Source organism: Pungitius pungitius, chromosome 21 (assembly GCF_949316345.1).
Source record: "Pungitius pungitius chromosome 21, fPunPun2.1, whole genome shotgun sequence".
Lineage (NCBI taxonomy): Eukaryota > Metazoa > Chordata > Actinopteri > Perciformes > Gasterosteidae > Pungitius > Pungitius pungitius.
In genome coordinates, this window is record NC_084920.1 from 5803005 (window position 1) to 5818424 (window position 15420).

Sequence of the window (15420 nt, forward strand, 5' to 3'; positions counted from 1 at the left end):
GTGGCCTTTATCTGGCAGCTATCCAAAGAAACATTTTTCTTCAGGAAACAATGAGTTTATTATGTACAGTAGCAAAGCAACGCAGCAGTTTCTCATTGAGACTAGGTTCTCTTGCTGTTTGTCTGGGTTTCATTCACTATACTATGCACCTCATACTAGCAAAGTAACTATTACTTAAAGCCCTTTGATTAGATACACAGAGCATTCTTTGTGCCAGTAATGTTATACCTTATATCTTTCTGGTGCATTTCTATTTCATTGGTATTCTGTTTCCGGGCAAATGTAGGAAGATGCACATCTTTTAATAGAAAACAATTATTAGTTATCATCGCATGTTCCCAGCGTTGTATTGTGCAGCCGATTCTGTGTTGTTTTCACCTTTGTCAGGGAGATGAAAATGATGATGTAATGCGTTTGGCAAAACAGGTGACGTAATGTGCACTGCAACACTCAACCAGTTGAGCTTTTCCTGCATGGATTTTTTTTCTCAAATCCGTTTATGCACTGGATACACATAAAGCAAACCCATGTATCTATGCTTATGAAGGATATCAAACAAAGAAAGGCTATAGGATCTTTGCATGTCCAGGCAAGTCTTTGTATATTTCAACAGCACTGGAGTCTGCTATTCATCACCCAGGCCCCCCTTCCCTTCCTCCTCCTCCTCCCCCCCCTGTTTGTCTTCTCTGCTGGCATGTTACCAGGCAAGCTACAGCGCCGGTGCCGTGCCTCCTCTTTATGATTGGCTGGCTGGACGCCAGTAGGCGTGGTCTAACGCGCCCATATAAAAACATTGTTGCAGGATAAACCGCAGAGCTCGGCAGCTGTCGTGTAGATGAAGGAGCGTGAGGGAAGGAGAACAGATGGTTGTTTTTGCAGACAATAACCCGTCGAATAACTATCTTATACATCGACAACGGACTTGATCAGCACCGTTGTCATTTAAAATGTAAGTACTATTGTGTCACAAATTGGGGATTTTTCTCGCGTGGAATCCTATTTGAACAGTTTTAACAGCTCGATCGCTACCGTTAAACAAAGCTGTTCATTCTGTAAACTTGTACTGTTCATTCATTCCATAACAATGTTTTCTTGAAATGCACCTTACTTCAGTTTAATTATAATTCAGTCATGTTTAACTTTTAACTGTCCTTTATCTCGAGTTTGTGCGCTTATCTTTTCTTCTTCTTCTTTTTGTCTCCTCATCCACAGTCACCCACGGAATCAGCTGATCCTGTCTTAATACCGCAAGAAGGACAACCATGCCCGCGCTCTCTGCCCGCACCGATATCGGCAGCTCACCCCCTTCTCCGGTGGACAGCGGTGTAAGGAGGCTGTCCTGGGGCAAACTGGTTCAGAGGATGGCTGATTTCAGCACATCTGCCAGCAGCAGCAGTATTGAGTCAGTGTCCAACGATGGCAGCAGGAGTGATCTCTCCGACTCAGGTACAGAGCACTGCCAATGTTTCTTACTCCTGTGAAAATTCGCATTTTTCTCCATTTTTTTTTCACTCTTTGTCATGGCTCCGATGCTAACCCCGTCTCCTCTTTGACAACAGGGTCAGACGTCTCCGGCGACCTGTCTCACTGGAACGAAGACCTGTTTAATGATCCGATGGAGGAGACCATCCTGAAAGAAGTCGTGGACCTTATTTCGGGAAGCCTGAGAGATGCCAAAGACGACTTACGATGTGCCAAGCTGCTCATCCCCGAGAAACTTCTGGAGCACATCGGACAGGAGCTCCTTCACCTGGCGGCCAGTGAGCCCTGCGGCCTACGGGGGGCTCTCATTGACCTTTGTGTGGAGCAAGGGGCCGCCTGTGAGAGCGTAGCACAGCTATCTGTGGACCCCGACCTCGTCCCCACCTTTCAGCTGACTCTGGTGTTGAGGTTAGAGTCTGGTGGGCTCTGGCCCAAGATCCAAGGACTTTTTAGCACAAAGTCTCCATCCACTCCGGTAGTGAGACAAGCGATTAAACTCAGCACTGGTTTCCGAGTGATCAAGAAGAAACTGTATTGTTCCGAAGAACTGCACATCGAGGAATGCTGAGAAACGTGTGCGACGGTCGATATTTGATCGCCTGCGTTTTCGGAACGCAGAGTTAAGCTCACAGAAGGGCCTTATTACTATAACTACATGTATATGATGCCTTCTGACGTGTGTCATTGTGTAGCTTATTGTTCCCACTGTAAGGGAGTTCATGGTCCGGAGCAGGTGTCCCGTTTCAAAATTACATTATGTGCAACCATCATGGTATCAGTCGTAAGTAGGCATTTCGCAAGTATCAAAGCGCTTACCTCAGTTTCAAAATTGAAATACTCAAAGGCAGCTAGCTATATGATTACAGTCATTGAAGACCATTGTGTTTTGTTTTTCTTTTCTTTTTTTATACATGGCAATTAATTATAATGTAAGTGACAAGTGATGAATTGTACGCCAGGCAAGTTGTTGGGGACCCTAGCGGCCGCTTGGATTAAAGAGCAAAGGCTTTACCAGTGCTTGCATCATGCAGTTTATGTGCACGCTACGGCAAAAATTTCAAATGTAAGTTGATCCTGTATCTGTGTAGACCTTTCCTGCTTTAAACTTTATTTATTTGACATTCAAATACTCATAACATTGCACTGTTTTTGTACATCTGTGACTGCGAATAAATTATTTTTTTTAACAATTCTCTCATCTGTTTTCTTCTTTCTGAAAACTTGTCAGATAAATAGTTTGTAAAAGTGTGTTTGATCCTACTAAATATAGGGCTACATTAGCACCTTTGACAAACTATCCTAAATACTAATATACCTACAGATGGATCAGCCAGACATTTCTGCCCATATTCTTTCTCAGCTATTACAAAGTTGCAGAACTGACGAAAGTTACAGTGCTGGCGGTTCAACCCCTGCCTAAAACCGCCGAGTACATCTGTGGTAAGAGAATGCTACGCTGCGTTTGCTTTTTGGCACATGCTGCACTTCCCCCAGAATGTGAGCGTGCACAAAGCCATGTCTCCTATTTCCAGCCTCAGCCAGTCAACGGGCAGACTTCACGTGCCCGATGTGCTGACTGAGCGCAGCACGTTCTGTGCTCTGAGCGACGAGTCACGTACCACACGTTTGTAAGCATCCATATTTATTTTAGTCCGGGAATTAAAAACATGGTGGAAAAGGTGAACAAGAACAGTAATCGTTTTCTAAATAAATAATATAAAACATAGATAGCATACGATGAACATAAAAGGTGCGGCAGAAATTGCTTTTTCCAACAGATGATGAGTTTCAAAACTGGAACCTGTTAAGAGTCCCACTTTGTGGGTAGGCACATCTTTCTCTTTCTCTCTCTCTCTCCCTTGGCTTTTATTGGGAAGTGTCATCAAGTCACGGCATATTATTCTATCCTTAACACAATTAAAAGAGGCAAAGTGTAAAGGGACATTTCTTAATGTGTTATTTCACTCGTACACATAGAAGAAAAGGACAAATCTCAGGTGTTGAAAACCCTAAACACAAGTGTGTATTCATCACAGGTGGTTTCACATTAAAAAGGTTATGTACATCATTTCCAACTTCATTGCACCTGCATAGTTTTAAAATGTTCATTTGAAGTCATATCAGCGAACCCTCCTCCATCGCCTCACTTTTGCTGATTTAACAGTGCAAAATAAAAGAGGAAGCGCTCAGTGTGGTATCTAATAAACTGCTACATAAATAACATCTGTATGACTATATCTAACCTCACTATGTTCCTCTTTCAAACTGCATTCTTGCGCAACCATATAGTGAGTTTTTTCTTCCCAAACCCAAAGTGTTTTCCATCTATTTTAAAACATTATATTTCATTTAATCACATACTAGAAATCCAAGGAAATGGCTTCAACCAGTTTGTCTTCAATTTGGTTCATTTGGTGCTGGTTGGTCTGTGTTGCTTGTTGAGTCATCTTCAGTCTCCAGATTGTTAAATCATTCATTTACAGCCAATCATCTTTTTCAGCCAATGACTGTTTGTGTTTGTTCTGGAGACCTGAAAAAAAAGATTAAATCAAATAAATCAAGGAAACGTTAACATTTAGTGAAATTAAACAAATCATGCAGCGATTCAGTGTAAAATGTGTTTAGAAATAAAAAGTTGCTCCTACTTATGGAAGCAGCATTAACTGTGTATTCAAGCTGTGATCTCGGACAGTTTGGCACAGCTTGGTGTGCGAGCCCTCTGTGCTCTTTGGTACAGATCGTTGTCTCCGAAATAGCGCGCTCTGTAAAGCATGCCCTCCTCTGCAGGAAATAGAAACGAAATAATGACAGATATACGAGGAGAAAAAAAAATCTGAATATGTCTAATTATTTTCCCACAACTGGGAGAAACAACAATTAATATTCATGGTTGGATAGATACATTTGCACCATTTCTGTTCTTGGCAAACCTACTCTGTTGTTTCTCCTTCCAGCAATTGTTGCGAAGGTTGGAAACATAGTCATCCTCCACCGTCCGCTCCAAGTTCTTTAAATTCAGTCCAGTGAACTCTCTGAAGAACTGCTCCCCCACATAATATGGCAACTTCAGGTTCTCAGTCAGCCTCTTCTGTGTGTAACCTGCTGACCTGCATGACGATTGAACAAGGTTTGAGAGAGAGATCCAATGACCAATGGCAGATGACAGATCTGGTACTCTCTGTATCTGTTAACATGACTCATTGGCTGATAACCGCTCACAGAAGTGGATCTGAGACACAAAAAGAAAGGTAAATGGAGCCAGAAATCCTTGAAAACACACACACCAGGTCTGTGATTAGTTAGCGGCATAAACATGTTCTTTCTAAATCAAACAAGAAGGTCATTATGATGGATTATAAAGTAATGCAAATAAAAGTACTATGAAGACAAATCTAGTTTTTGGGTGGTTATTCTATCACTCAGGGATATTTCAACTAAGGACACCATCCTGGCATGTACAAAATTAGCAAGAAATATGATACACAAACATTTATTGTCTAAGGGATTAGAACTGTTTTTTAGCATCCTTCTTGGGCAAGTTTTTCAGAGCAGGGGATCAAACTCACGGCCTGTAGCTGAGGCTGTACGGAGGGCTGTTGACCATGATCTGACTGAGGGCCGACACAATAACCAGGATGAGGATGGGCATGACCTGCACAAAGAGAGCAAAGCCTCCCTGGAAAGAAACGGTTTTAGTGTCAAAACCCCACAGCTGAATAAATTCCAATGGTTTTGTTCTCTGAAAAGGCACTTGAGATGACAAATATCTCAACATCTCCCCCTGCTGTTTAACAAGAACGTCACATTATGTTTTGAAGTTGTAAAGGAGCTCCAATAACAGCATCAAACTCACTTCCCGCTGCCGCTCTCTTCTCTCTGGCCTTTGGAAACGCATCCGCCCATTAGTGTACACATTAGCACTACCTAGATCAATGTAGCACATGTAGCTCTTAATAGACAGATCATCACAAGTATAACAATTACATTTTTTTTTTTTAAAGCAGCGGCACTAACTTGCTGGGTAACCTCCTCCAAAGAACATGTTAAAGAGGTCTTCGGGTGAAATATCTGGCTCAAAGTTTCCATTGTCTGGGCTGTTTCTTGAAGGGTGCTGCTTCTCATCGCCACATTGATCATACTGTTGTCTCTTGTTAGCATTACTCAGAAGAGCATACGCATTCCCAATAGCTGTTGGTAGGGAAAAATGACAAAGTCAAATTATGTTTGATCATTATAAAGAAGGGCTTACACCCACCTTCTGCACCAATGATCATTGCCTCTGTTTAGGCTCTCTGCATGCCGCTAAGGTCAGTGAATGAATGTTCATGCTGGTCACCTTTAAACGCCTCTGTGGCACCAGGAGCGTGGTTCTTGTCTGGATGGAACTTCAAAGCGAGTTTTCTGTAGGATCTTTTCAGTTCATCCTCGGAGGCGTTTGCCTGGACCCCGAGTATTTCATAGAAGTCTTTACATCGTTTTATTCTGTGTAGAGAACAAAGGGTTCTCAATAACCGGTGTCGTATCAAGGCAAAACAAATTGCCAACCGTGCCTTGAGTAAAAGCCACTGAGTCTTTCCGTTATTATCAGCCTTACCTCCTCACCGCATCCAGCTGGTCTGCCGTGTAGGATTTTGAGGTGTCTGGAGACTTTTCGTCAGGTCTGGCATCCTCGCTGTTGCCCTGCCGATGTCGAGATCCTGATGCCCCACTGAAGTCTGAGTGGGTGCCCTGTCTAGGTGTAAATCCATTCTTTGCTATTAGCTCCAGGAGTACTAGAAGGAACACAATAACGATGCATGCATTCAACAGGACCTCCTTCTTACAGATATAAAAAAATGTCATCAATGTGATTATCCTGTGAAAATAAAGGTTTAGAAATGATTGCTACGCATTGTATTATGGGTCCTCTTGGAGTGGAGATGGAAGGGGTGCAAGGAATACTATTGTTGGAAATTCAATACAACAAATAAGAAACTGGTCATCTGGGATCCATGTCTTTGTGCTCCTCGGCCACTCCTGCCCTATTGTCAGCAGACTTAACAATCTAACGGAAAAGCAAATGATAGCTATTCATGCAGAGTGTTGCACTCAACATCTGTTTCGTGTTGAGAATGTGAACGGAATAATTCATAGCCGATAGCTAGAGTTTGGATGGAAAACATTATGGCCGCTAGATTTGTTAGCTATCAAAGGCCCCTGGTGCATGCGCTGCATAACTCATCCGGGATGCAGGTGATGCTGCAGGTGATGCTGCTGCAGACCTCCCCGGCCGAAGTCCCCCTTCCCTTCGGCTCGGCCATTTTAGCTCACCCTTCGCTTTCTCCGTCGGGAAGAGTCTCTGCGCCTTCTCCAGAAACCTCTGCGCCTTCTCCGGCTGGTCGTCCGTTAACGCCGCAGTTGCAATATCAATGCAGCGCTCTGCTTCGTCCCTGTTTACCTCCATTGCGGCGGCCTGCGCTAACTGGACCAGTAAATACAGGCGCCTGCTGATGACGTCACGTGGATGCTGCAACTAGAACACCCGTCAGTTTTTTTTTGTTTTGCTTTTTGCAGAAGGCAGATGCTCAAAATGTGTTACTCCCGCCTGCGCCTTGGATGTAAAGAGAGAGGTTTGCATGATGTAAACGTGTTGACTTCTCCCCGACCACTAGATGGAGACATAACGCCTTTCTCTAGATTTTAAAATGAGTGACTGTCAACTTATTTTTTTAATCTTGTAAAATAGATTGCCTACTCACTTCATATGGACGGAAATAAATTGTTGTTACAAGTCTGTATTACCTGCTTACAACTGTGAAATAATATTTACAAGTGTGACAATTACTGCGGATTCATAAATGAGCAACTTGTAACAAATATCAAGTTATTTTAACAATCAAGTCAACACGTGAATAAAACGTAAACGCCCACATCGAAACCTCAATAAATATCAATATTTACGTACACTTTGTTGCACTTGGGTGTGATAATGTACACATTCAAAGAGTTGACTGTGTCAATAATATTTGATGGATTTTTTATTTACAGATTATTAAATGTATGAGCATGGATCGCCCAGTACGCACGGATCAGGTTGCATTTACGAGTGGATACTAGAGCCAAATAGTGGAGACAGTTGTCACGGTCTGCAGCTTAGCACATATTCACAAATGCATGCTGCGTTTAGGGACCAGTGGAAAACTTGGTTGTCTAGGCAATCGGGGAAAATGTTTTTCAATATGTATATATGTTGATCAAAATCCTGTCGGTTCTTGACAGATGTGTGAGATGCATCGGTTCAAAATGAATATGCCTGTACTTCACCCTCATATTTGCGGTAAACACACTGATGAAAAACCTCAGCACATATTGTCAGTAGACTCCCGAAGGGCAACAGGGCGTGAACTGTAAGTTATCTTTTGGGATCAGGTTTTGAGGGATAAAAACTGAACTGGTTGCAATGAACAATTGAGTTTGCAGTGTAACGTCGTTTGAAACCCTCGACCATATACAGTTCGATTATTATTTTGGTTAACTACTGCATCCTTCCCACTATTTCGATATAGCTCTATTTGACTCATTATTATGTTTTTCCACAATTGCTCAATGTATTATAAACCTCTTATTATGGTTGCTCGTATTAGTATGCTACTAATGGGCTGCATGAAATTGTATTCACGGGATTGCAGTAGCGTATTGATTGAAAGCCGGATCGCTCAAATGGGGAATAGATTAAATTAAATGAAATCATATAGCATTACATGATATCGTCCAATACACATTTGTGACCCCTTTCTAGATCAATTTCATCGTATGTGTCTAGACAGTAGCGGCGGCTGTGCAGATATACATCTGGCAGAAGAATGAATAAAAGGTGAACAGCAGATAACCAGGCAGCCAATCAGAGTCCGAGTTTGAGGCGGTATCTGAGCGCTGATTGGTCAACCACGCCTCGTACTGCTCTTATTGATGCGTTTGCGCAGCCAGCGACCACTCTCTCTTTCCCCGGTCTTTTTCCAGGTTACATTTCTGTTTTCACCCCATTCCTCTCCGTTTAACAGCCCGGATATCTCTCCTACTCTTCTGCATCTCTTTGGTGAGTAATTTATCTTCCATTAAGTTACTCTACGGGTTTTTATGTGAGCGTTACGCAACGCAGAAAATGTCGTACCCATACCGGCGGAAACGTTATATCAGCATCATCGTTACAATTACCATCCTGTGCTTTTCCATCGCAACCGGTTTGCCCACCGCAAATAAAGCAATCATATCAACCCTCCTGAACTACTAAAACACGGAAAATGTCGATTTATCTCGTTAATGCTTTTTTTATTTTTGCTTCCGCACAGAGCATCACCACCAAACCGCAGGCACGATGACGGAGGCGTCGGGCATAAAGCAGCGCGTGTCGAGCAACGGAAATGTCCTTCCAGAAGCGCCCATAGAGGACGTGTTTGATCACTCCTACAGAGAAAAGGAAGGGCCCAAACCTCCGAGAACCATCGTGTGGAGAAATGTCGTTTCGATGACCGTGTTGCATATAGGTGCCGCTTACGGTGTGTGCCTCATCCCTTCCGCGTCTCCTTTGACCTTGCTGTGGTGTAAGTACAATCATAACCTGTCACGGTATTTTTATTTTAACACGGGTGTTCATGTAGCATTTTTTCCCCCCGCTGGTGCAATATAGTTATTCTATCGAAATTACAGCTGTTATGTCACCGCAGCTGCAGATCGAACGGTCGCATGCTCCTCCCAGTATTCTGCATGCAGTGGGATCAGGGCACATTCCAGTGGGATATAGGGCATATAGCAGAGATTAATGCCATAGCAAGTATCCAAAAGAAATACACAGTGTGCTTGTCCTGAAATGACTGGTGCACTCCTTAACAGCAGAGGCCCACTATAACGTTTGTCATGTCTGAGTGAAGTTAACAATAAGGGAGGACGTAGAGCAATTACACGAGCTGCATCTCGCCTTTTGAATACTTAGAATTCATTGGATCATTTGATTTTTAGGAATTTAAAACCACACGGGCTGCACGCATGTGACTATTTAACGTCAGCACCCAACATGGTGTAATTACATCACCAAATGACTATCCCAGTTTCATGTGACTTGGCATGTTCATTTAAACTCTCGTGAGATATGAAGGCTACTACAAACCGCTTGAGACAAAGACTCGTTTGGATGATCTTCAGCTATACGTACTGTGCAGGAAAGCTAGTGCGACTCGTTTGATTGTATTGTGGAGATCATCTTTGAACAAATTTCTAAATAGGTTGACTTCTATAAAAAAGAAAAGGCCTTGTAAGCCCCAGTGAAGTGAAAGGTTGCAGTAATGTGTCAATAATATAATCTTTAATCTGAATGAATAGTTTACTTTTTATCGAGTTGATTTCCCCATGAGTTAAGCACTTTTAATAATGTGACATGGATGACTCACTTACATACTGTCACTTTTTCCATTCATAGACTTAACACTGGCACTACAAGTGTACAGAAAACGGGTTGCGGTGCTTGACTCTTGCAATGTGCAGTGTTTCACTTGCTATCAGTACTAATTTGTTTATGCCTTTCTCCCCACAGCCCTATTTTGTTTTTTGATAAGTGCTTTAGGAGTTACTGCTGGAGCTCATCGCCTGTGGAGTCATAGATCCTACAAGGCCTCATTACCTCTGAAGATCTTTCTTAGTTTAGCCAACTCCATGTCATTTCAGGTACACACACACACACACACACCCTGCTCGGATAATAGCCGCTTTCATTACGGTGCAACGACCACGTTGTGTCTGCAGTGTGTGTGTGTGTGTGTGTAATGTCTGTCTTTACTGGCACCCACAGAACGATATCTATGAGTGGGCTCGAGACCACAGGGTTCACCATAAGTATTCGGAGACGGATGCTGACCCGCACAACGCCGTCCGGGGCTTCTTCTTCGCTCACATCGGCTGGCTGATGGTGCGCAAACACCCTGATGTCATCGAGAAGGGAAAAAAGCTGGAACTCAGCGACCTGACGGCCGACAAAGTTGTAATGTTTCAAAGGAAGTAAGTGGCTGCAGTCAATGACCGATTCTACACACCGTTCTTTTCATTATTTCTATTCTGCAATAAGTCGATTATAAATAGAGTAGGGTGACGAAAGACAAATTCAACTGGTTCCCTCTGTGCCGCTGCAGAGTTGTGTCTGCAGTCATTCTGGTTTAACAAGGGAGCAATTACAAACACGTTCTTTCTGCGTGTTGAGATTGGTCCTCGCGGTTTAATTCAATGAAAACTCTTAACATTGAAGAGAAATCCTTGTGTCCCGAATAAACAGCTCCATTCTCTCTGCCTTCTACAGGTACTACAAGCTGTCTGTGCTGCTCATGTGCTTCTTCGTGCCCATGTCCGTCCCTTGGTACCTGTGGGGGGAGTCTCTGTGGGTGGCGTACTTCATCCCATCCGTGTTGAGGTACACCTTGGTGCTGAACGCCACCTGGCTGGTCAACAGCGCGGCTCACATGTGGGGAAACCGGCCCTACGACAAGAACATCAACCCCAGGGAGAACAAGTTCGTCACATTCAGCGCGATAGGTAAGAGACCCACTGGAGCGTGTGCTGTCGCCGATCTCGCAACAGATAAATCATTAAAACAGGAATTTAAAACTCGTAACTAGGAAAATACCGTTCAATTTTGCGAGGTCACCTGGAGTTGTTTGAACTTTCCACCTGTGGCCTACATTTGGCTGCACAGTGGGTTCAAAAAGTTATGTTGAAGCAACCAGTTCGGAAAAAACAATTATAGTTAAATTAAATATCACGAAGCAAATGAGCATCTTATTTAAATGCAGACTTTTTTTTGTATTATTATTATTATCAATTCACCTCAACCCCCCAAACAACACGGGCACCTTGACCAACCAATAGGACTCACTGGTACAGTAACAATTGGATACCCTGAGACTGGCACATTGAACTGGATGTTCTTTCTGAATTAAAGTTTCTCACAAAAATAATATATATATATATAATAACTATCCTAATATTCAATATTACTTTATTAACCAGTGGTTCATCTTACACAGCAAAATCCTTAGAGTTAATTTTCTGGTGTTAAGCAAAAGTGTTGAAGTGCAGAGTTGAAATCACACTGCAAAAAGATTCAACTCTTACAGAGTCAAGTACGAAAGAGGTGGAGTCATTATCCAGTTGAGTTAAATGACACTCTTTGATAGGATTGAGATGTAACCGTACACTGTCAGAGTTCTTGGTATCAGGCCTAACTCCATGTAATATGGCGCATGGATTGGTGAGGGTGCGCCAGCAGCCACAGGGTTGTTGGTTCGAACCCTGGCTTACCCATTTTCCATGTGAAAGTGTCCCTGAGCAATACACCTAACCCTGAATTGCTTGCTGGGATAAAATGTGTTTTTAAATGTTTTTAAAAAATGCAACATAAGTTGCTTTTGATTAAAACATCAGCTAAATTACGTTGTATTCCACACTGAGCAGATTTATTTTGACACTTATTCCAAGTTAAATTGTTCACACTTCGTTGTGTGATGATTTAACACTGACAAGATCAGGACAATATAAACCCCAGCTTAGAGTTAAAATTGAATCTCACAGAGTCAATTTAACTCACTGAAATTTGCTATACAACTCGATGGGAGAAAGGATCAGTGGGCGTGTCACATGATCCTGGATTTCTAAATATGGCCATTACAACCAACCCCAAAAGTGCATTCAGCTCTGAGATACCACAACTGCGCTTTCCAAACAAACATAATATAAGTTAAAAGCAGGCAGATGGGTAAACAAAGAGCTGGTTATTGGATTTTAAAGCAGCACAGTATATATTCAGTAGCTCGCTGAGCATTAGCTAGTAACTGATGTATAAATGGGGGGCGATGGTGGCGCATGGAGCAGTGGGATGCGCTGGAAGCCGCAAGGTTGGTGGCTTCCGCAGGCAAAATGTAACGCATGGATTATAATGCAATGTAAGTCAAGATAAAAGTGTCAGCTAAATGACATGTAATGTAATTTGATGATTTTTTTCACCACTCTTTTTTTTTTTTTTTTTTTTTTTTTGGTGATTCGCAGGCGAGGGATTTCACAACTACCACCACACGTTCCCCTTTGACTACGCGACAAGCGAGTTCGGCTGCAAGTTGAACCTCACCACCTGTTTCATCGACGCCATGTGCTTCCTGGGCCTGGCCACGGACCCCAAGAGAGTGTCCCACGAGCTGGTGCTGGCCCGATCCCAGCGCACTGGGGACGGAAGCTCCCGAAGTGGCTAAGATCGATAGATCGTGGTCGGCTTGGAGGGAAAAACTATCAGAAAGATGACGCTTCACAGTCCTCTGACAGCTCTACATTTCTCATCAACCGAAGATAACAGTCATCATGAGGGCCTTGACAACATTTTGTAGCTGTAACTAAGTCATTTGTTCAAGGTGGATAAAAAAAAATCCATTTTGCAAAGCTCTTTTCCTTTGGCTTCTGTTCAGGCCGAGTCTTGCAAAGATGCTTTAGATTTGAAGTAGATACATTTTAAAACACGACTTCATTCTCTGCCGTTTTTGCCACTTTGGTGTGCATCCTTCATGCAGGGTCAGTCATGTACGCGGTCATTTTATGTAAGTATTACTTAATTATTACTCAAAATAGATAACAAGTGGAAAGTATGATAACAATACTTATAGGAGACTGTTGTCGTTGTTTACAGAACGTTTTTATTGTTCCCATATACAGAAAATTCACTTTTTGAGCGCTTTAAGATATGGAGGGAAAAAAAGAGATGAGACTTTCAATGATATTTTGTTAAAAAACAAAGTTATTGGGCTGAAATATGGCACATCGCGAAAGAGTGAAGGAACCCTTCTCATAACCGGACCATGCTAACTAAGTCATGCAGTATGTATCCAAATATATAGAAAATCCAATACCAAAACATACTGCATTTAGGCATTTATCATTGAATAAAAACTGCCATTTAACAGCAAGATCAGTTAGAATAAAAAAGAAAATCAACTTTTTTGTGTTTTTTAAGGAATCTCTCGTAGTGCAAAGAGCGTGCCAGATGTCAACATATTTATAAGCATCTCACAGGTCCCCTAGAGCACACTTGAGTCGATATCGCTTCGTCACCCAACGTCGTTGTGGAGGTTTTTTAACGTCGTGGCATCAGTGGCTTTGCTTCCTCTTTTCCCTCTTTTGTCCGGAAACATCTGCAGCAGAGATCTTATTGGTCGATGTAGCAGCCAGTCATGAGACAGTTCTGGTGTTACAAAACAACATGCCACCCATGCATGACGATACGCTGTAGTCGGTGTTGTGGTGAGGTGTTTTATCGGTGACTCTAATGGCAGAGTCGTGTCTATTTTTGTAACGTACTGTGAAGCTGCATCCATTTTGGAACTGTTGCCGTGGAGATTTCTGAGACGAGTTAGGGTTTCCCTTTGATATGCTACAATAGCTGATTGTCAGTCCTAAATTTCAGGTGCATCAGTGCTTATGCTCAACTTGAATTCTGGTGTGCAGAATGCTTATATTATCTTATTTATGTGTTTCTTTTTTTCCCTTATTGACTTGCTCCAAGCAGCTAGTTGCACTCCAACATTTGGCAGTGAAATAAACCAAATTTGAGTTCCTGTTTATTTTATAAGAATCAGGATACAACCTAATGCCTTATGACTTGTATCCATTCCTGATCTTCTTCGCGCCAAATCTGACCACGGTCCATGTTTACAGGCTGAAGCACCAGATGGAACATTGTTTTTTAATCTATAAAATCATTTAAGTTTGGCAAATTGACATCAATAGATACAAAAATCCATGTGCTTTGATTTAAAATAATGGATGGAAGTTGGTATTACAATGATACAAAAAATGCCTGTTGCTAAATGGTAAATTAAGCTGATTTAATCTTGTGTCAGCCCATGAGGGTCTGTCATGAGCATCATCAGATCTTTTGAAACCCAGACAAAATCACCAGCCATGCAAACAACTCCTACTGCCCCCAACACCAGAATCAACATTTTCCTAATGACAGGATCAAAAGATTGTCAGTCTGAAAAATAATGTCAAATCTCACCTGTACTCTATTCTGAAATAAAAATTCCCAATATTTTCAATACACACAATTAACAGTTGTCACTCTTCTTTTTTTCTTTCTTTCATTCATTCTGATATAAATCTGCACTACAGTATTTCTCTGAAAATGTAACTTTCTTTAGTAATTTCACAAGCCTTTCTCTGCGCACTCACTGTCTCATTTTAAATTCAGATTCGGATACGAATGTATTTCTGACACGTGGTGCCCAGTGCTTAGTTTGCTGAAACCGATGATGCAGCTGCTCCTGCTGCAGGCAACAGGAAGCATTTAATCCTGATGAGAAGAAAAGCCTGTCGGGGCTGGACTCGGGCCTCACCATCACACATTAGTGAGGAAGAAACCTGCTCTTCTGGCTTTAACTGACTCCCATTGTTGGTGTTACGCGATATCTTCAGTTTTGGAAGTACTCCGGTGAAGGTACTTTGGTGCTCTGTGGATATAATAGCTGCTTCTAATTTCATACAGTATATTTAAATAGTACGTTTAAAGATTGTTTTTTAATGCATCAAAATGTCGGAGGAAACGTAGAGTTTTTGCATTCTGCTGGTTCTGCTAAATGTATTCAACTAATTACCTGGAATGTTTTCTCTCAATGCATTTTTTGTGTCTGAAGATGGCAATCTGCAGTTTGCTGATAACCTGTCAGGATTGTCTGTTCTCTGGGCAGCTTTTGATCTGCGGTGAAGAATTCGACACTTCCAGTTGGCTGCTGACGTAAGTGAGCAAGTGAAATACGTCTCGGCTATTTAATGCTGCATTCTCACACACAGCAGAGAGGAATGTGGGACCAGCGTGCTGTCTAGTTATCTTATTACATCATTCCTTTTGGGGGTCAATGAGTGCTTGGTTTGTAGATA

The 15420-nt window shown here is 42.2% G+C and overlaps 3 protein-coding genes across 3 annotated transcripts; 2 read left to right on the forward strand and 1 right to left on the reverse strand.

Moving 5' to 3' along the window:
* Window positions 1–811: 811 nt before the first annotated feature.
* ddit4 (DNA-damage-inducible transcript 4) lies at window positions 812–2674 on the forward strand. Its single transcript, XM_037464567.2, has 3 exons — window positions 812–949; window positions 1213–1446; window positions 1560–2674. Exons 2-3 carry the CDS (start codon window positions 1263–1265, stop codon window positions 2048–2050), a joined length of 675 nt encoding a protein of 224 aa, XP_037320464.1. The 5' UTR covers window positions 812–949; window positions 1213–1262; the 3' UTR covers window positions 2051–2674.
* Window positions 2675–3113: 439 nt separating this feature from the next.
* Window positions 3114–7399, reverse strand: dnajb12b (DnaJ heat shock protein family (Hsp40) member B12b). The gene is made up of 9 exons (XM_037463494.2): window positions 6793–7399; window positions 6077–6254; window positions 5819–5964; window positions 5497–5670; window positions 5336–5406; window positions 5049–5158; window positions 4417–4589; window positions 4128–4263; window positions 3114–4012 (listed from the first exon to the last, which is right to left on the reverse strand). Exons 1-8 carry the CDS (start codon window positions 6923–6925, stop codon window positions 4154–4156), a joined length of 1095 nt encoding a protein of 364 aa, XP_037319391.1. The 5' UTR covers window positions 6926–7399; the 3' UTR covers window positions 3114–4012; window positions 4128–4153.
* Window positions 7400–8402: 1003 nt separating this feature from the next.
* Window positions 8403–14595, forward strand: scd (stearoyl-CoA desaturase (delta-9-desaturase)). Its single transcript, XM_037463496.2, has 6 exons — window positions 8403–8557; window positions 8811–9062; window positions 10049–10179; window positions 10304–10509; window positions 10805–11037; window positions 12547–14595. The coding sequence occupies exons 1-6, from the start codon at window positions 8431–8433 to the stop codon at window positions 12744–12746; spliced, it is 1149 nt and encodes a 382-aa protein (XP_037319393.2). The 5' UTR covers window positions 8403–8430; the 3' UTR covers window positions 12747–14595.
* The last annotated feature ends 825 nt before the right edge of the window (window positions 14596–15420 follow it).

What these genes read in the sequence shown, in the direction of transcription:
- dnajb12b (XM_037463494.2), bottom strand. Translation starts at nt 6,925, where the DNA reads ATGGAGGTAAACAGGGACGAAGCAGAGCGCTGCATTGATATTGCAACT. An exon ending in TGGAGGAGGTTACCCAGCAA is followed by an intron (nt 5,407 to 5,496) that starts GTTAGTGCCGCT and finishes ACATTGATCTAG; the next exon opens with GTAGTGCTAATGTGTACACT. An exon ending in TACAGCCTCAGCTACAGGCC is followed by an intron (nt 4,590 to 5,048) that starts GTGAGTTTGATC and finishes ATCGTCATGCAG; the next exon opens with GTCAGCAGGTTACACACAGA.
- ddit4 (XM_037464567.2), top strand. Translation starts at nt 1,263, where the DNA reads ATGCCCGCGCTCTCTGCCCGCACCGATATCGGCAGCTCACCCCCTTCT. An exon ending in GAGTGATCTCTCCGACTCAG is followed by an intron (nt 1,447 to 1,559) that starts GTACAGAGCACT and finishes CTTTGACAACAG; the next exon opens with GGTCAGACGTCTCCGGCGAC.
- scd (XM_037463496.2), top strand. Translation starts at nt 8,431, where the DNA reads ATGCGTTTGCGCAGCCAGCGACCACTCTCTCTTTCCCCGGTCTTTTTC. An exon ending in CCAACTCCATGTCATTTCAG is followed by an intron (nt 10,180 to 10,303) that starts GTACACACACAC and finishes TGGCACCCACAG; the next exon opens with AACGATATCTATGAGTGGGC. An exon ending in GTTGTAATGTTTCAAAGGAA is followed by an intron (nt 10,510 to 10,804) that starts GTAAGTGGCTGC and finishes TGCCTTCTACAG; the next exon opens with GTACTACAAGCTGTCTGTGC.